At 35.1% G+C, this 20,933-nt stretch overlaps 1 protein-coding gene and 1 non-coding gene across 3 annotated transcripts; both read left to right on the top strand.

Annotated features, from left to right (window-relative positions):
* Positions 1-1,681: 1,681 nt before the first annotated feature.
* Trnav-aac (transfer RNA valine (anticodon AAC)) lies at positions 1,682-1,754 on the top strand. Its single transcript has one exon. It is a non-coding gene; the product is annotated as a tRNA-Val (tRNA).
* Positions 1,755-4,679: 2,925 nt separating this feature from the next.
* Positions 4,680-20,865, top strand: LOC127877688 (mediator of RNA polymerase II transcription subunit 27-like). 2 transcript variants are annotated; one of them, XM_052423810.1, is made up of 8 exons: positions 4,680-4,744; positions 7,279-7,417; positions 8,947-9,080; positions 9,621-9,714; positions 10,490-10,594; positions 13,243-13,284; positions 13,500-13,577; positions 20,235-20,865. In XM_052423810.1, exons 1-8 carry the CDS (start codon positions 4,695-4,697, stop codon positions 20,367-20,369), a joined length of 777 nt encoding a protein of 258 aa, XP_052279770.1. In that variant the 5' UTR covers positions 4,680-4,694; the 3' UTR covers positions 20,370-20,865. The 2 variants fall into 2 exon arrangements, with proteins under 2 accessions (XP_052279770.1, XP_052279769.1); XM_052423809.1 differs by lacking the exon at positions 4,680-4,744 and adding an exon at positions 5,136-5,545.
* The last annotated feature ends 68 nt before the right edge of the window (positions 20,866-20,933 follow it).

The following is a 20,933-nucleotide window of genomic DNA, read 5'->3' as shown; positions in this document are numbered from 1 at the left end:
GAATATGTTTAACTGTGTGTGTACGCGCGAATGATTGGCTTTTACATCAAATGCATGTAAAATCAAGATGTCTGTGCATTAAGCTACTCAAGATGTTACCAACAAATTGTATAAATATTGCTATATCACAGTGATCACTGCAGAAACAAGCCTAATCTATACGCCTTTGTCATTAAGTTAATTCTGATATTTTTAAATGTAGGCCTGCTTGTACACAGACATTATTGTTATAAGAGCCTTGTACTGTGAAAACTTGGCTTAATGCATGAGCGTAAAGCGTCGTCCCCAATTAGCCTGTGCAGAACGAATAGGCTTATCAGGGACGACACTTTCCGCCTAAACTGTATGTTCGCTAAGAAGAGACTTCCTTTCAACGAAAAGTACCATAGAGGCGGAACGTGTTGTCCATGATAAGCCTCTGCGGACTGCATGTGCAAATCTGGGACGACACTTTAAGAACATTCATTAAGCCAAGTTTTACCAGAATGAGGCTAAATTAAAGGTAGAATAAAAAGGCACGCTATCGTCAAATTGTTCTCAGACTTGATCGTGGATAAATGAACTGAAATGTGCGTGCTGAGAAATACTGGTTAGCAATATTGCTTACGTCATTAGCAAATCGCTGTATTAAAGTCTGCGAAATGTGTTTATTACTATGATGTCAAACTCGCAAAGTTTTCAGAATAATAGGCCTTTAGTCTACGTTATTTCGTACAAGTCACTTCTATGTCAGTGTGTATTTGTTCACGTTTGTAACGTTTATTTGTTGAATAAATTCAAATTATTCATCACATTCTATATCATGAATCATTATAACATGTTAAGTCTTACATGTCAACGGAAACAGTATATAAGTATATGTTTGGTTATATGTTTCTTACGCATACCGAAGTAGTCATTCGGTAATGTGCAAATAAATTGCTTAAAAAGAACTCACTTAGCCCAATTAAATTCGTTTCTATTCGCGTTAAAGGGACTTATTCTCAGATATTCATATTTAAAAAATGACATTAAATACGCTCACTAACAAATCTATAATGTTTTTAATATTTGTAACTCATTATAATAGCAAGAAAAACAGTTGAACAAACACATCGCCTTCCCAGGATTTGAACCCGGATCGCCTGGAAGCAAAATCCAACGCTCTACTGCGCCACGCAGCCTTAAGACTTAATCGCGAAACATAACCCCTACTGAATAATAATACCCTACGTATTTTCCAAATTATTAAAGAAAAACGTTACAAACGCTGAATTATTTTACCGATATCGAATGACGATTGCCCGTTCATGAACCAATATTTTAAACATTTTTCTTAGTCAAAAGCGCTATTTTGCTTGTTCAAACATAATCAAAATAACCCACTGTGATTAAGTCCCTTCAGCAACATTAACCCTTTTTCAAATATGTATAAATGAACATATTATATACTTTCGAACTTTTGTAGGCGTATCATGTTTTACCGCCAGCCACAACATAGTTTAATGTAAACATGTCAATACAGACTTCAAGGCGGGAGAGTAGGAGATAAGGTGTTTGTTGAAATAAAGCTGTCGGAGCAAACGGCCAATCACTGATAAGCACGTGAGTACACGCCCACTTTCCACGCCTTATTCTATTTTAAGCCTAACCGCCAGTTGTTTTCTGATAATATTAACTTTATTTCCCGCACGGTGCAGTTGATTCCATGGTGTAGTGGTTATCACATCCGCTTAACACGCGGAAGGTCCTGGGTTCAATCCCCAGTGGAATCACTCTTTTTGTGTTTATTGAAATAAGTAAATATATTGTATATGGTGATTTGTGTTTTGGTATTTCAATAAAATTGCATATTTATTATACTGGAGTCATAAGGGCCTTCCAATCGACAAGATAACCGATCAAATAGAATGGACGTTAATTGTTACATTAATTGTAATGTTAATCTTACCGACTGACACAAGTAACCTGCGTCTTCGTAATATTTGCTAATGGCTACTTGTTTAAATGTTCTGACGTGTGTGTATAACGAGTTTTAATCGACTGTTCGTCTTTTAACACGTGTTATTCATATAAAGTATGGGTATGGTACGAAAACTTACAACGGAGATAATGCTCAAAGCAAGCACACATGCGAAACTTTCTTATGAAAGCATTAAAGGGGCATTTTCACAGATTTTTGGCATGTTTTGAAGTTTGTCATTAAATGCTTTATATTGATAAATGTAAACATTGGATCTAAAAAGCTCCAGTAAAAAAATCAAGAATAAAATTAAAAAAAGGAAAAAAAGTAGCCCGCATCAAGACTCGAACCAGTGACCCCCGGAGTCCGGGAGTAAAAACCAATTAGACCGCTCGGCCATCCTGCCATAATTGCACTTGTCTTTTAATTGAAAGGAGCCTACCCGGTAGTCCCCTATGATGAACGCAGTTACGCGTACAAATGTTCATACCAAATAAAAATAGCAATACATTTTACCATTATGTATGCGTTAAGTGGTATTTCCTATTTGTTAGTGTTTTAAATAACTGTTGATTTGTGTATGTAAATATCACCCTTGTTCAGTATATTTTCAACGCGTTGATGTAGATCTATCACTGTAGTTTATCACTGTAAACAATACGATTATAATACTTATAATAGACCGATGTACGGTATTACACTAAACAGATTTAATGACTTTCTTTATTGGCGTTTCCGTATAATTTAAAATAAACCAAGAGCATCATAAACATTCTAGTTTGAGTGCATGTTAGACTTAGGACTTAGGACTTTTAAATTGCAATAAGCTTTGCAATCATGAACCTGCGGCTGAATATAACCCTTATCGACTTACGATTGGATGCAAGACCCAAAGCAGTTTGCCATGTGCAATCCTATGCCATATAATATCTCTATGTAAACACCTACGTTTGAAATATTTCGTTAGAGTAAATATTGACAGTTGGGGGTTAGATTATTATGTGCTGTTGTCAACAGAGTTATGTTACTGATAAAGAAATGTCAAACCATTGACTTCAAAAAGATGGAATAACAACGTTGTGTGTGCGTGCAATTATTATGATGAATATCGATGCTAGTATATAAGGGGACAGTAGATAAATACGTTATCTGATTAGAAACACAATACATTTTCATATACTACGTAAAAATACGTATCGGTAGCATGCGTTAACTTACCTCACGGCATTACAAAGATTGTGACGAAGAAGGCTTAATTCACCGCCTAATTAATAGAACTACTTACCCATCAATGTTATTTAAGAACGCGAATTGGCATACCGCACACGATAACGTTTATGACGATCACCAAAAGCTTTTTTTGCATTGCTACATGCTGAAAGCGCCATACTACTATAATGTTAAGAAAGCAACTTCACTACTTTTTGAGTTTTTTTCTGTGAGTGGTACTCTACATGTTATTAAATAGCAGACATGCATGCCGTGGAATAATTTCAAACTTCCATGTACACCAACTTTAAAAATCATCATCTTGCATTTCTTGATCTTACTGAAGCCCAGCAACAAATCTTTCTTAGTGGCTATTTCGTTAATAAAACATGAAATATTTATATTAACTTTCTCGTGTAATCCCCTTAATCATGCAGGTTTATCAAACATTGTTACTTTATAAAAAGCGGATACGTTTGATAACGTTCGTATTAATGTGTAACCTTGTTGATAGAAGGCAAATAAGGGTGTATATAAAATTGCGGCGTAATCTCGAATGTTTGTTTTCACCATTATATTGATTGAGGTCTCTTGTGTCAATATTTAAACAAACTATCTGTTTGCCAAGACGGTAAACAGTGTGTCAAATTGTTTACGGCTTTAATTGAGCGCGTGAATCACGAGTGTTGACAATTCAAATGTGTAATGTCCTTTGAAATACTTTGATATTCTGTTCACACAAACTGGTTTTGAACGCTGAATCGAGACTGATAATCATTAGCCCCTATACCAAATAGTCCGTGCTAGTAAGTTATAAATAAGAAATTAGTGTTTAATCAAGGCTAATCCGAATACACCTACATGTTAGATAATACTATGGGCTGGTTGTCAAAATGCAATCAAGTTGTGGAATTCTTATTTTGTTAATGCGCTTTTCAATCGAAGAACATTTAGGATTACCGAATCTGTTCATATGGTATTAATTAACATACTAGACAGAGCATCTTAATTACTTTCCACGAGTCATGTGAAACAGCACATGAATGTGTCCATACAAAAACATCGATACTTTTTGTTTGCACGTTTAATGAGCATTTCTTGGCTTTCTTCCACTAATATACAATATCCCTCTCGGGGTATCGTCGTACATGGTGTAAAGTACAAAGTAATGGGCGACGTTCAAATGTGCATGTTTTAAAACACCTAATTTAACACATTATTTAGGCATATTGAGTCACCATGACCAGTCCTCCTTTGACAGCATCGATTCAGTCTGCTCTGAAAAGGGTTTGTGCAAGATGGTTGAACCATAATAATTGTCGAAGGAACGAAACAGAACTTTACAGTGTCTGTTCGCCACCCGTGTTCGTACATGTAATGAACCATAAATCAACCTATACATAGACACAAACACGTAACCGACATACACGGTAATACCAGTTGTTGTACGGGTTTCTCGTGAGCATAAACTCAACAGTTAAAGAAAACGCAGCGAACGAATTGATTAAAAAGTATCAAAGGATAACAAAGCATTTTGCATACAATGCGGGTCTGTGATAAGGGACTTTCAGTAACGTCAATAATGCTCTACTGGTACAAGTATACGGCTTATATGCATGTAGGATATAGCTGATAATTATATAGGTATTTTACTATTAGCAAATATAAAATTGGAAACAAAGCTACAGCAACGTGGTTACACAGAAGACGCATATATCTTACTACACATTGATGTACAGTAGGGAAAATAAACTATTGAAGTCACACAGTCAGCAGTAAGATCTGTGTGGACACAACGGAAATCAATTTTTAATAGCTACGCTGGTACATAGAAGATATTATTCACGTATATTATTAGTGGAACAAAACCATTAAAAACACGTGGTCAATGACAACTGTTGCCACACCAGAAATCAAACGAGCCGCGAAGCTGAGATTACATAGTTGAATGCAACCGTGTGATGTTAGTGTTACACTACCACAACTATTGGGTTTGTTTGTTATGGGAAGAACTGCGAACACAAAACTTAATTGTAATTTAATAAACCTTTTAGTAACCTCTCAACTATAAAACACGGCTTTAAATATGTCAATGCACGGGTTATTACGACAATAATTATATTCGGTGAACTTCTGTTTTCAAGATTTGTTAATTGACTACAATTGTTAAGTTTATTGTAAAGTAATACATTTTCGCGACGCAAACAAAACCATGTCAGAACAGAATCAAACAGAGAGTATACTTCAAGCCATTCATCTGACACAGAAGCTTCGCTCCAGCGTAGCGAAAGTCTTTCAAAACATGGCAGATGGATGCTCTGTTGAAAAGGGGAACGAGAAACACATTTTGAACAAATTTCATGAGTCTTTGTTGGCAGTGAACAATGACATCAGGTAACCATCAGTCTGCATGAAATTTTAGTTAAAGAACAGATCATGAACACATGATTTTTAATTATATTTCATTTACCTTATTCAGTGTCCCAAAAATTTCTTATTTTTCAGGTAGCCCACTGGGCTACCAATAAAAATATTTGGTAGCCCATAAAATTTACCTACAAAATGTTAAGAGGCAAGTTTTCATCTTTATTTTATTTCTTCATTTACATATACATAATATGTATACATACATATACATAATACAGCAAGTAGTCTGATGTACACAGTCAATATTAGAAATTAATGTTACAGTACAGGCACCGTGTACTTAAAGGTAAATGTACAAAAGAAAATCATATACTACATGTAGATATTACATGTATGTGCACATGTTTGCGTACTTAAATTCGGACAGTACATTTTTTAACAACATATACCGTGTTTCAAAGAAATCAAGAGAGTATTAAAACATTTTTTTTCTTGTGTCCTACTCTAAGTACTGTCCAAATTTACGTATTGCATCTGTATGTTTATGACACTTGTGTGCAGTCAGTATTCAATAATTGTTTCAATAATGAAGGAACTGATACAGCGTAACGGTAACAATACAGCGTGTTTACATTATATTTTATTAAGAGGAAATGTCAATGCCAAATAATTCGCTAGATACCCCGGTACTTTAGTTGAAATTCACAACGAAACTTTTAATGGAAATTAAATGATCTCAATGTTGTACCCGCTACAAAATTTTTATTTACAAATAAATTCACCCACGCCAATTTTCGCGCGCTTTTTATCTGGACAAAGAAATTCATTTATTTAATGTAGAATTTGTAACCTAAAATAGCTGAACACGACGAGTGCAAACCGTGTGAGGTGATTTACGCATGTTGCAATACAACGGTCATGATTGGGAGCTTATTTCTACATTTCTTTAAATAGAACCATATGCCGAAATTCATTTGACACTTTTGAAAATTTCAAACGTTTGTGTTTATGACTCTTACCGTCTATATTACCCACCCATAATTTGGTTTAAAAAATATAAATCGGGCATATATGGGCTTATCAATTTTAACGACATCAAAAACTTTGTCACTTTTACTCATCGTTGCGGTTAACAAAAAATTCCAAATCGCGAAATGATGTTGCATCATGTGCGCCAACTATCCAACCGGCTCTTATTATATAATTAGCAGACGACAAATGTTGATTCTGATTGGATGATTAAAATACACTGTTACTGTTTACAATCGACATTACCGCAAGTGATCGGTGACTGATTAGATAATTGATTGCACTTTGTTATCGGATTATAAGCAATACACAGTGTACAAACACATGGTCAGCGTGTTTATTCTACGTATGTCTGTCAATAAACCGGGCTACCGCTCTTATAGATTTATAGTAGCCCGGCGGGCTTCAGCTGGAAAATTTCAGTAGCCCGATGAAAAATTTCGGTAGCCCCCGGGCTCCGGGCAATGGATTTGTCGGACACTGCTTATTTGATATAAACTTAGAGACCATTTAAATATACCATTTAATTGTTTATAAATAATCTTTTACAAAAATCGTAACTTGCAAACAAGTCCCACAAGAGTCAAGAGCTTTATTTTGGATTGTAAAATTTACACATTCAAAATTTACAACAAAAGCTCAAAAATGACAAAATAATTTTCATAGTGAAAAACGCTTCTGGGCAATCATGACCATCTTGTTTATATTTTTTTTTTTTTTTAAATTTTCAGTGATCTTGAAAAGACTGGAAACATGCTGGTAAGCCCCTCACCTGTGACTGCTAACAGTATGTACTTAAGCAACGACCCAGCGATTGACAAAACTCCAGTATATCAGCAGATCTTGCAGGCCTACAAGTGGTCAAATAAGGTAAACTAATACTATAATACATGTGGATACAGAAATAACTCGTTTAAAAAAAACAAAAACAGAAATGTTGATATTAATTGCTTTGCCATAATGGAGTTATTAGAAATAATGTACTATAAATTAATATCCAGTAATGAATGTACACTTATAAACTAAATATGTTTATCTTGATATTGTAATTCTCCAAATGTTGTCATGTAACATCAGGGCCCTCGTTTGGCCGTTTTTGGGACCAAAATTCGGTCTCATTCCTCCCTTAAAATAGTATACTTTTTCCCCCTATTTCAGCTCAAAATCTCCCCCTCCAATTTTTTTTTCCCTTTTCGCCCAAAACGACGCAAAATTCCCTCCTCAAAGGGCCCCGGCCCCTATCCCCCAAAGTGTAGCAAGGGCCCTGAACATGATGTTACTTTGATCTTTGATAGTAGTTACATGATATATTTCAGGATTGTTTATTTCTAGCTTACCTGAGCACAGCATTCTCATGGAGAGCTTTTTTGGTAGACTTTTGTCTGTTGTTCGTCGTCAACATTTGCCTTGTGAACACATGTGCCCCATTTATTGTCAAATAGTCATGAAACTCAGTCAGAACATGTGTCCAAATTTATATCTTGGCAGATTTCAAAATTGGGTCACCTGGTGTCAAAAACTAGTTCACTATAATTGTCAAATGGAAAAAAAAGCTTGTGAACACTGTAGAGGCCACATATATTGACCAATCTACATGAAACTTGATCAGAAACATTTGAAAGCCCACAAACACTCAAAATCAACAATTAAAAAAAAATATTAAAGAAAATATAGTTAACACATAAAAAATAAATGTTCCTTATAGCAATAGCCAACATGTCAACGCTAGGTGTGGTCTGGTAACAAAGATTTAACAAGATAAAAAATGCTCATTTTTCTTTTTTGTGGGACAATATATTCAACACATGTTCATGTAGTGTTTGTGTGTCGTATGAAAAGATATGGTTGCAGGAAATTAAAATGGAATATATTGTGCCACAGAAAATAAAAAGGAGCATTTTGTATCTCGTTAAATCTATGTTATCATACCACATCTAGCGTTGAAATTTTTGGCTATTGCTATAAGGAATACTGCTTTTTATGGGTTAACTTTATTTTACACAATATTTTGCGAAATATTCATTGATTTGGAGTATTTATGTTGTTTTTCAACTGAGTTCATAACTGGGTTATGTGGTGTCACAAACTAGGTCCAATGAAAGGAAAAGCTTGTCAACACTTAATAAAGGCCATATAACCTTAAGTCACATTTTTGGCCATTAAATGTGAAATTTGCTTAGGTTATTACAAAATTGCATGGCTCCGGTGTATGTAAAAAAAAATTGTGATCTATCCAAAAACATGGTTGTCTTGTGTTCGGACAGCTTTCCTTGATCTATTCCAAAATTTATTGTCAAACCTTGTAAAAACTACATCCTCAAAACAGTTAAGCTCCTTGGGGTTTCAGTTGAGCGATTTAGTGACTTTGACCCCCTTTTTTCTCAGTATAAGTTTTGCAGATTTCAGATTTGTCTGGTTTAGCAGCAAATGTTCTAGAAGCACAGAACAAACTTAAGCGCTCTCAGCCGATCACAATTATGCAAGCTAAACGCCCCAAGCGGTTGCCTCCAACAGGACATGCCTTTCCACAAACGTGAGAACATTATTGCAATGATAAATGTGTTATTGTATAGAAAAATCGGAATAATTTTCATGTATTTGCTGTCACAAACAAAAGTGCCAATTCATTTAAGAATAAATCACAAACATGAGAACATTATTTCAATGATTATAGATAAATGTGTTATTGTATAGAAATTGGAATGATTTTCATGTATTTGCAGTCACAAACAAAAGTGCCAATTCATTTTAGAATAAATCACTTTGAACCTTAAAACATTGTTTTAATTACAAAAAGTTAATAAGTAATACTTATGTATAAAACATTGTCTCCATATTCTGGTATATTTTGTGTTAAACGTGTGTCAAAACATTGAAAGTGTGCAATGACATAAGTTACACCTACCCCCCTAAAGAGGATATAGAACAGCACAGTGCTTAATGGTAAGGCCGAAGCAGAAAACTTAACAAATTTTCCAGCTAATAGAGTAAAAAAAGTCAGTTTGATTCAGTTACATAATTAATATTTAAGGCGTTTGCAACTTTACTGCAGAAGGGGCCTCTTTTTTTTCAGGGTGGTAGAACAGACACTTAATCGCTTAAGAAAGTTACCAGAAATTTCAGACATCAAAACAACACACCCTCTAGGCAGCCATGCAGTCCTGCAGGTAAGCTACATTGTATTGTTTGATTCAAGCAGATAAGTTTATGTAAAGTATTTATTTCAACAACTTTTAATGTTTATATTGTTTTAATTTTATAGTCTAAAACTTATAGTCTGTATCTCATCCCAAAATATTGAAGCAGTTTGTTCCTCAAGTCTGTGGGCACACTATCAGAACCAAGTAAGACATTTTATGACATAAAGTAGATTCTACCTAAAAGAGTAAGAAATAACTTTTGTAGTTGGTGTTTCTCTAGCAAGAAACAACTAAATAATGCTGATATTTTAATAATAGTTGGCATAAGTACTTATGGCCGTAATAAACAGTCACTGACCTATTCCTATCAATGTGACCAGCCTTTTTAGTTTAGCAGAAGTTTGCCAAGTTTGTTATGAAAAAAGTCAGGTTAAGATGTGTCCACAAGATGCAATTCCGGTCAAGGTTTAAGGATCTAGGTCAGTGGCCTTGGCATGATTGTTGTAGTAGATCTGTAGAAATGTAGTTGTTGGGCGCAAACTTAAACCTTCTAGTTTCAAGTTTTTGGTCTCTGTCAGTCAGCTCACATTATAATATCAAAGATGTATGAAAACTCTGTTATTCTGTACAGAGATATGGATTTGTTGCACATAAATCATGTCCTGAGATAATTGTATGTTTTTGTGGGTGATAAAAGACCAAAGAGTTTAAAATTGTGATGAAATAGTTTTAGTAAATGTTGAGCTGAATCTTAATGTATTTCCAGTTTTTGTTAACATCTTCATTATTTCAATTGTTTTAGATTACCCTCGGCAGCGTGTTAAAGGCTCAGGTTGCTCTACGGGGACTGATGATAGAGTGGGTGAATGTGAGAGGGTACACTGAGGAGAATCCAGATGACTCCAAGGTAAGCATTGACACTGATGATAGAGTGGGTGAATGTGAGAGGGTACACTGAGGAGAATCCAGATGACTCCAAGGTAAGCATTCACACTGATGATAGAGTGTGTGAATGTGAGAGGGTACACTGAGGAGAATCCAGATGATTCCAAGGTAAGCATTGACACTGATGATAGAGTGGGTGAATGTGAGAGGGTACACTGAGGAGAATCCAGATGACTCCAAGGTAAGCATTCACAAATCCTCAAAAACAAAGCTGGAGGGGTTAAAAGAATGCACTTTGTCTGTCTTTCAGGTTCTGCGCCATATCTTCTTTACGCTTCAAAGAATTTTGATGAAACTCAGCTAAAATGTATAGTTAAAGTGATTTGTATAACGCACCTGTACGTCACTCTGATTTAAGGTCAAAAGCAAACTCGAAGGTCAGCTTTTTTAACCTCATGGTTTTGTTTACTTCATAGTGTGCTTTTTGAAGAATTTATATTGGCTCAAATGTTAAGGTCATTGAGATGATGTGCACAACACATGGGCCTTTCACACCACTAAAGGCCAAGGTCACATTTGAAGGTTAAGTTTTTATTCCCCCAGATCGATAGATCGGGGGTATATTGTTTTTGTCCTGTCTGTCTGTCATTCTGTCATTCTGTCCAAAACTTTAACCTTGGTTAAAGTTTTATAACTTTTGCAATATTGAACATAGCAACTTGATATTTACCATGCATGTGTATCTCATGGAGCTGCTCATTTTGAGTGGTGAAAAGTCAAGGTCATCCTTCAAGGTCAAAGGTCAAATATCATTGTATTTTTCTTTCCTAAAACTTTAGCCTTCATTTAAGTTTTATCTTAACTTTTTTAATATTGAACACAGCAACTTCATATTTGGCATGCATGTGTATCTCGTGGAGCTGCATATTTTGAATGGTGAAAGGTCAAGGTCATCCTTCAAGGTCAAAGGTCAAAAATTAAAAACAATAAATTTTCATTTCTCCATTCAATCTCTTACTCACCGTATACTTTCGCTTGTAAGACGCATTTTTAAGACTCAAATTAATAAGTTACAGTGGGGGTCGCGTCTTATTATTAGTGAGATACTGGTGAAAATAAAAGAAATTTTTCAAATTATCGAGTTTACTGGGCTTAATCAATTCTCAGTTTGAAACTGTCAATTGTTAAATACACACTCTGCCGAGTACATGTGCTACTTGACAAGTCTGTATCACCTGATCATCTTTGTTCGACGTCGTTAATTGTCAATTAAGACATAATTGGCAATTAGGGTATCCTCTGAAATAAGTTAGCAGTTTGCATCTGTCAATTGTTAAATAAAAACGTTTATTCAGACGACCCCCTTATAATGCCGATGACACCTTATTTATTAGGGACCAACAACAACTGGAACAAAGAGCGACTGCATGCAATTATCCGCATATGGCTTTCTTCTTGACACGTGATCTGCGCTTTGGAGTCTATCACTCTATCACGCAATTGGCTAATTTTATGAAAGTAGGCATTACCTATGGTTGATAGACAATGGGCGTAAAATTTGCATAATCTAGGTAATAAAACTAAACGCTTTCAAATATCTGCTTATTAGTTTTCAATACCTGTCAAACAATACAATTGTATTTACAAATAACAACTACTGGAATTGTCAAAATGAAACGCAAACGTAACTCTTATGGTGTGACATTTAAGTTGAAAGTGCTCGAGTATGCAAAAAAACATTTGAATCGTGCAACCGAGCGTGAATTTGGAGCAACTTGCGTGAATTACTAATTGTATGCAGCGCGAGTTTGAAAAATTCTCAATGTGTTACTAATTGATAATTTTCTTTAACATTCTGCCGTTTTTCGGCCGATGATAATGGCAAACTTTGACCGCGTCTTACATGCGGGTCAGTCTTAAATTCACCCATTATAAAGTCCCAAGTCAAGGTGCGTTATAAGCGAGGCGTCTTATAAGCGCAAGTATACGGTACTTCTCGTGGAGCTGCACATTTAAAGTGGTGAAAGTCAAGGTCAAGGTCATCCTTCAAGCTTAAAGGTCAAATATCATTGTATTTTCCTTTCCTAAAACTTTAACCTTCGTTAAAGTTTGTTCATAACTTTTTTAGCTCACCTGAGCACAACGTGCTCATGGTGAGCTTTTGTGATCGCCTTTTGTCCGTCGTGCGTCATCCGTTGTGCAGAGTCAACATTTGCCTTGTTAACACTCTAGAGGCCACATTTATTGTCCAATCTTCATGAAATTTGGTCAGAAGATTGGTCTCAATGATATCTTGGATTAGTTTGAAAATGGTTACGTTTGCTTGAAAAACATGGCTGCCATGACATGAGGCAGACATACTGACATAAGGTTATGGTTACTCTTTAAGGTCATAAGGGTCACAGCGGAGGATATAGCTCTTAGTATTTTCTTATTTATGTACGCCTGCATGTATATCATAACCCCAGTTGTGCTTCTATATGAACTTAATATGCACGTTATAAGTAAAGGTACCCCTTTGAAAAAACTGTTAAATCTTGATACTTATTATTTACACATTTTGAAATACCGGTAACTGATTTCTTAAATAATTGGTGAATCTCTGATTGAACATTGTTAATTATTAATCATTAAGTAATAGTTCACAAAATACTAGTATGTTTATTTCAGCTTGAATTATGGGCAAAATCCAGATATGAAGTGTTCCAAAAGGTATGTATGAAATATTTATGTTCTCAGAGTCTCTTTTAAAACAAAATTACCCTGGTAAGTAAATCATTTGCCAAAAAAAGTCTTATTTAAATACTTTATGCCATTGCAAACTAATTAATGCATTAATGAATTAATAAACCTTTCTCAAAGTTTGTTATTTTCTACTTTCAGCCTGTATTAAGTGTTCCATGTTCATTTTCAATACTGTATTTCAGGTGACAGAAAGCTGTACTGCAGCCTCTCTGTACTTCTACACCCCTCATAATGCAGAGTTTGCTATCAATTTATTCATGGTAATTTTTTTTCTTTTCTGTTGTGATATGTGTATTTAACACATACGTTTGTCAGGCTTTTCCCCAGTCGGTTTTATCGCAGGTGCGCTGCTGTGCCTTAATTTCCAAAGCAGTGTTACTGCAATGCTTGACTTTCTGATCATGGTTATTTTTCACAAGCGCTTGTAAGCTCTTATAATACTTTAATTTGCATTCGGCTAAAGACAAATCAAATCCCTTACATGCTTATTAGCTTTTTGTGTATAGGAGCTTGCACAAGACCTGCGATAAATGCGTCGCTTCATAACTTAATCCAGTTTGGTCATGATTTTGCGCCTTCATTGTATATCACATAAACGCTTTTGTAAGACAACAAACAATAACTGGACTTTCCCAACATCAAACATAAAAAGGTTTACATCAAAGTGCATGCCACCCTTGACAATATCCTCTCTTTAAATTATGCTAGCTTTAAATCTATTATGCTCCATTGTCTTTTTACTCAATCAGCGTTGAGGCAGCCTAATACATGCTTTCCTCATGAAGGTGTATACAATAAAATGTAATTTTTGATTGCTACAGTTCAATACTGACCTATAACAACAATTGTAGCCTTGTAGATAATATATTAATATTTCCTTTTAATAATTAAGAGAATAAGTGTGACAAATTTTTTAAATAGTAACTACACTTTTTATTAGGGATGTCATCAAATACCTATATTGGTATTCGAATATTAGCAAATCCATTCAATCGAATATTCGCATAAAACGGCTGGATTGATTTAACTTTTATTACTCAGTTTCGTGACCACCAGGGATATTAAATATACATTGACACAGAGATATATTTGAATATACAATTGTTGTGTTGAGAAATAGAAAGAAACTGTATCTGAATTGTAAAAACAAACATTGAAAAAGCCTATTTAGGCGATATATATTTTAGAAAAGAGTGAAACTTGTTCAGTGTTAACTTCCATTGTTTTGTAAGTTATATCCGTTTGCTGAATATGAGGCTGTTTATTAACGTTGCTATCGAATAATTGTATTTCTGTCGGCTAAAACTATGACCGATACTGTAATCGGGCACAAATAGACAGAAAAACATCATGTCATAGAATTGTTTTTTTATTTGAAATTTCAAGTACCGATTTCATGTACGCTTATATAAAAAAACATATCAATAAGGCATGCAAAGTACAACAGATATTCAAGAACAAATATAAGGACAACCATCATGTCATAGAATTTTATTTTTATTTGAAATTTTTAAAATAACGATATCCTGAATGTTTATTCAGTTTATATCATTTGTTAAATTTGAGTTATTCACATAGTGTAGTGTCTGTTCAAACTGTGATCACAGAAACTAAAGTATTATTCGCCGGTCAATTGAAGCCCATAATTGGCACCTAATAGACAAACAACAGTTTAGGCCCTTTCTTATAGTAAGTATATTGCATTGCGCGATTTGAGTAATTCACACATTTTAATGGCTGTTCATACTTTGATCACAAAAACTTAATTATTATTCGCCAGTCAATTGAAGCTGTTAAATGGCACCCCATTGACAAACAACAGTTAGAGTGTGTATATAGCATTGCGCAATCAACGCTGATACGGGCCGTGTTATCAATTTGACACGAAGAACGTCAAATCAAACATGTTAATCCCAAATAATTTCGGGTGCCAATTAGTAAGCGGATCACAGGTCATTAAATATTAGGGCAATTTTGTTTGAAAAAAAATTGCGAATATGGGAATATCAATTTTGATATTCGAATACTGACCATTCAATCGAATATTTGATTATTTTGCCATCCCTACTTTTTTTATACCTTAAAGGTGGAGGAATATAGAATTGGGGTTGTCCATCCGTCAGTCTGTCTCTCTGCCACAAAATTTTGTAGGGCTATATCTCAGAAACAATATAAGATATCAACATGAAACTTCATAGATGTATAGATAGGAGAAGTGTCATGCACAAGATTCATGACCCTACACTTACTTAAATAAGAGTTATGCCCTTTTTAGCTCACCTGAGCACGTTGTGCTCATGGTGAGCTTTTGTGATCGCCTTTTGTCCGTTGTGCGGCGTCAACATTTGCCTTGTTAACTCTCTAGAGGCCACATTTATTGTCCAATCTTCATGAAACTTGCTCAGAAGATTTGTCCCAATGATATCTTGGATGAGATCAAAAATGGTAACCTTTGCTTGAAAAACATGGCTGCCAAGGGGCGGGGCATTTTTAGCTCACCTGAGCACAACGTGCTCATGGTGAGCTATTGTGATCGCCTTTTGTCGGTCGTGCGTCATCAACATTTACCTTGTTAACACTCTAAAGGTCACATTTATTGTCCAATCTTCATGAAACTTGGTTAGAACATGTGTCTCAATAATATCTTGGACGAGTTCGAAAATGGTTCCGGTTGGTTGAAAAACATGGCTGCCAGGGGGCTTGGCAGTTTTTTTTATATGGCTATAGTAAAACCTTGTTAACACTCTAGAAGTCACATTTTTAGTCCAATCTGCATGAAACTTGGTGGGAACATGTGTCCCAATAAAATCTTGGACAAGTTTAAAAATTGTTCCGGTTGGATGAAAAACATGGCCGCCAGGGGGCGTGGCAGTTTTCCTTATATGGCTTTAGTAAAACCTACTTAACACTCTAGAAGTCACATTTTTAGTCCAATCTTCATGAAACTTTGTCAGAACATGTGTACCAATAATATCTTGGACGAGTTCGAAAATGGTTCTGGTTGGTTGAAAAACATGGCCGCCAGGGGGCGTGGCAGTTTTCCTTATATGGCTATAGTCAAACCTTGTTTACACTCTAGAAGTCAAATTTTTAGTCCAATCTTCATGAAACTTGGTCAAAACATGTGTCCCAATAATATCTTGGACGAGTTCGAAAATGGTTCCAGTTGAATGAAAAACATGGCCGCCATGGGGCGGGGCAGTTTTCCTTATATGGCTTTACTGTATGGTAAAACCTTGTTAACACTCTAGAAGTCACATTTGTGGTCCAATGCTCATGAAACTTGGTCAGAATATTTGAACTAATAATATCTGGGCTAAGTTCAAAAATGGTTGAGATCAGTTAAAAACATGGCCGCAAGGGGGCGTGGCATTTTTCCTTAAATGGCTATTTACTACAAAACCTTGTCAACACTCTAGAAGTCACATTTTTTATCCAATCTTTATGAAACTTGATCAGAACATTTGCTCTAACAATAGCTTGAGTGAGTTTGAAAATGGTTATGGTTTGTTGAAAAACATGGCCGCCAGGGGGGGGGGGGGGGGAGGGGCAGTTGTCCTTATATGGCTTTAGTGAAAACTTGTTGACACTATATTAGCCACATTTATTGGCCAATCTTCATGAAACTTGATCAGAACATTTGTCCCAATGAAATTTTGCCAGAGATTGAAGCTGGGTCATATGAGCTCAAAAACTACATCACAAGGTCAAATATAAAAAAAACATGTTAAAAGTCACTTTTTTGGTCCAAAATAATCTTCATGAATCAGCTTGCATTTTTTTCAGAATAGTCTAGTTCCTTTGGCTTTCAGGTGAGCGCCTTAGGGCCTGATGGCCCTCTTGTTCCTTATATGGCTATAGTAAAATGTTGTTAACACTCTAGAGGCCACATTTATTGTCTGATCACCATGAAACTCGGTCAGAAGATTCATTCCAATAATATCTTGGACGAGTTCAAAAATGATGCCGGTTGGTTGAAAAACCTGGCCACCTTGGGGGTGGGGCATTTTTCCTTATATGGCTTTAGTAAAACCTTGTCAACACTCCGATCTTCACGAAACTTGGTCAGAAGATTTGTCCAATAATATCTTGGATGAGTCCAGAAATGGTAACCTTTGCTTGAAAAACATGGCTGCCAAGGGGTGGGGCATTTTTCTTATATGGCTATAGTAAAACCTTGTTAACACTCTAGAGGCCACATTTATTGTCCAATTTTCATGAAACTTGTTCAGAAGATTCATCCCAATAATATCTTGGACGAGATCCAAAATGATGCAAGTCGGTTGAAAAACATGGCCGCCATGGGGATGGGCGTTTTTCCTTAAATGGCTATAGTTCAACCTTGTTAACACTATAGAGGACACATTTATTTTCCGATCTTCATGAAACTTGGTCAGAAGATTTATCCCAATGATATCTTGGATGTGTCTGAAAATGGTAACCTTTGCTTGAAAAACATGGCTGCCAAGGGGCACGGCATTTTTCCTCATATAGCTATAAATGGCTATAGTAAAATCTTGTTAACACTCTAGAAGCCACATTTATTGTCCAATCTTCATGAAACTTGGTAAGAAGATTCATCCCAATAATATCTTTGATGGATTCTGAAATGATGCCCTTTGGTTGAAAAACATGGCCGCCAGGGGGTGGGGTTATTTTCCTTATATGGCTATAGTTAAACCTTGTTAACACTCTAGATGCCACATTTATCGTCCTATCTTCATGAAATATGGTCAGAAGATTTGTCTTATTATATCATGGATGAGTTCAAAAATGGTTACGTTTGCTTGAAAAATGGCTGCCAAGGGGTGGGGCATTTTTCCTTATATGGCTATAGTAAAATCTTGTTAACACTCTAGAAGCCACATTTATTGTCCGATCTTCATGAAACTTGGTCAGAAGATTCATTCCAATAATATCTTGGACGAGTTCAAAAATGATGCCGGTTGGTTGAAAAACATGGCCACCTTGGGGGCGAGGCATTTTACCCTTATATGGCTAAAGTAAAACTTTGTTAACACTCTAGAGGTCACATTTATTTTCCGATGATCATGAAACTTGGTCAGAAGATTTGTCCCAATGATATCTTGGATGAGTTCCAAAATGGTTTTGGTTGCTTTAAAAACATAGCCACCAGGGGCGGGGCATTTTTCCATATATGGCTATATATGGCTTTTGTAAAACCTTGTTTATACTCTAGAGGCCACATTTATTGTCCATTCTTCATGAAATTTGGTCAGAATATTGGTTTCAATGATATCTTGGATGAGTTCGAAAATAATTATGTTTGCTTGAAAAACATGGCTTCCAAGGGGTGGGGCATTTTTCCTTATATGGCTTAAGTAAAATCTTGTTTACATATAGAGGCCACATTTACTGTCCGATCTTCATGAAACATGGTCAGAAGAATCATCCCGATAATATCTTGGAAGAGTTAAAAATGATGCCGGTTGGTTGAAAAACATGGCTGCCAGGGGGCGGGGCATTTTTCCTTATTTGGCTATAGTAAAACCTTGTTTACACTCTAGAGGCCACATTTATTTTTCGATCTTCATGAAACTTGGTCAGAAGATTTGTCCCGATAATATCTTGTTATCTCAGGTGAGCGACTTTGGGACTTTCAGGCCCTCTTGTTTATGATTATACCATGTATCAAGGGATTGTCACCAATCCATAAATACAATTATTTTGAGGCGGATATCAATTCAATGATATTTGCTTGTTTTGACCAAAAGTTAAGATCTCAACATTCTCTGCAATTTGAAGTTTTTATTTAGCATTTCAATGTTAAAGCACAGGCTTTTCACTAGGATGATGTGATGTTGTACATGAGGTATAATTTTGCACGCTTTTAATAACCTGAAAGAATTTACATGAAATAATAGAGAACCACTTATTTGTATTTAGAATTTGCTTATAACACAGTTTAATTTGGCAATGCATTTCTGATTTCGAAAATATCATTATATGCATTTTAAAACACCTACATGGCATTATGTCTTATTTAAAAAAATAATAACAATAAGATAAAACACTTGATACAGCAACAAATAGGTAGGTAAATAAGATGTTTGAGATTGCCAAACTATCCTTATGGATACAAATCTTCATGAATTACCTGACAAGTTACAAATGTATATCTTGATCGCGATCAATTCAACCCAATGAAACAGATTATAATTTATGTGTATATGAATTGCTTGAAATAAATGTATAAAAAGAAAAAATAAAGGTAAAAAATCCTGTGCAAATTTTGATTAAAAACATTAAGAAAGATTTTTTAATTCACTGTCTTTCGGCTGTGCCTGGAAAAAATCCTTGGGAAAAGCCTGCATATGCATTGATTCCAACAGTAGAATTGCAATAGAACATTTCTCAATTTTAAGATGCATGCTTTTAAATCAGTAACTGATGTAACGTTATATTCAGGAATTATTTTGCAAATAAGCTATGTAATTTTCTTTCACATTTACAAGTTTGCGACCTCATTTTTTGAAATGCATTATTGTATGTGCTTTCATATTTAAAGCTCAATAATTGGCTTTATGATATTTGCTGTGCACATACACCTGTCCCATGAAATAAGTTAATACGTCTTAGTATTGTCTTAAAATTTATGTTTTTACTGAGGAAAACTTGTTTAAATTTAAAATCTAGTATACTGTGTGTTAAATTAAAAGTTCGTATTTTTCTTCAATGTTTTAATAGAAATATAAAATGCTAGTAAAGTTAAATTTGTTTATTGATGCTGGAAGAACAAAAATATCTACTGCAGCCAGAACATATAAACTGTAAATAAGTAAAAGAATTTTTAATTTGAGTTATATGATGCTGTTAAAAAAAAAGCATTTCGATTAAACTGTAGTTGAGATACCGAACAATAAAGTTTAATCTTTATTGTCATGTTTTTTTTTCAGAAATGGTTTACTCAGTACCGCACCTTGTTTTCGGCCAAATGTTCAAAATGTTGCAACCATTATCTGAATGGCCTTCCACCAACTTGGCGAGACCTGGCCACATATGAACCCTACCATGATGCATGCAGACAGTGAAAAAACCCTTCTACCCATATTTGGATATTTAAGATGGATTATTTTGCCTAGTGATTAAGGCGTCAGTGTCAACAGTATGCTGGCAAGTGCGCCATCCCCACTGAATGAGACATATGCATTGCTGCTCAGAGCTTCAAGAACAAAATGTGCTTGTATGCATTTTGTATAAAATGGTTTATTATGGTTAACCAGAAGGTCTTTGATCTTATCAGAGTGACATTGCCTTGTTCGTGAATTACTGAAGTTCTGTTGTATGTTGAATCTGAGTAGTGAATATTTAAATCATTAATTTTAGATGGAATAGTTCTGTCATATTTAGATAGACTGAGCACTTAGAAGTTTCGGACCGAAATAGTGTCATATTTTGGAAGCCTGATTACTTATTTATAGCTAAAATTGCATTTGTAAATTTGTAGTTAGCTTTTTAATTAGACCAAAATACAATTTTCATGACATGTTCCTCATTTGGGCTTGACAATAGATGCAGTAATTAATATTTGTTTGTTGTTTTGAGTAATAAAACTCGTTATCAGACTTAATCGGGATTAAAGCTGAATCGTTCTT

Source organism: Dreissena polymorpha, chromosome 4 (genome assembly GCF_020536995.1).
Source record: "Dreissena polymorpha isolate Duluth1 chromosome 4, UMN_Dpol_1.0, whole genome shotgun sequence".
NCBI lineage: Eukaryota > Metazoa > Mollusca > Bivalvia > Myida > Dreissenidae > Dreissena > Dreissena polymorpha.
This window is presented reverse-complemented; position numbering and strand designations above follow the sequence as displayed.

Coding starts and splice junctions, on each gene's coding strand:
- LOC127877688 (XM_052423809.1), top strand. CDS start 5,364: ATGTCAGAACAGAATCAAACAGAGAGTATACTTCAAGCCATTCATCTG. Junction 10,595..13,242: donor AGAATCCAGATGACTCCAAG/GTAAGCATTGAC, acceptor TGTTTATTTCAG/CTTGAATTATGGGCAAAATC. Junction 13,578..20,234: donor TTGCTATCAATTTATTCATG/GTAATTTTTTTT, acceptor TTTTTTTTTCAG/AAATGGTTTACTCAGTACCG.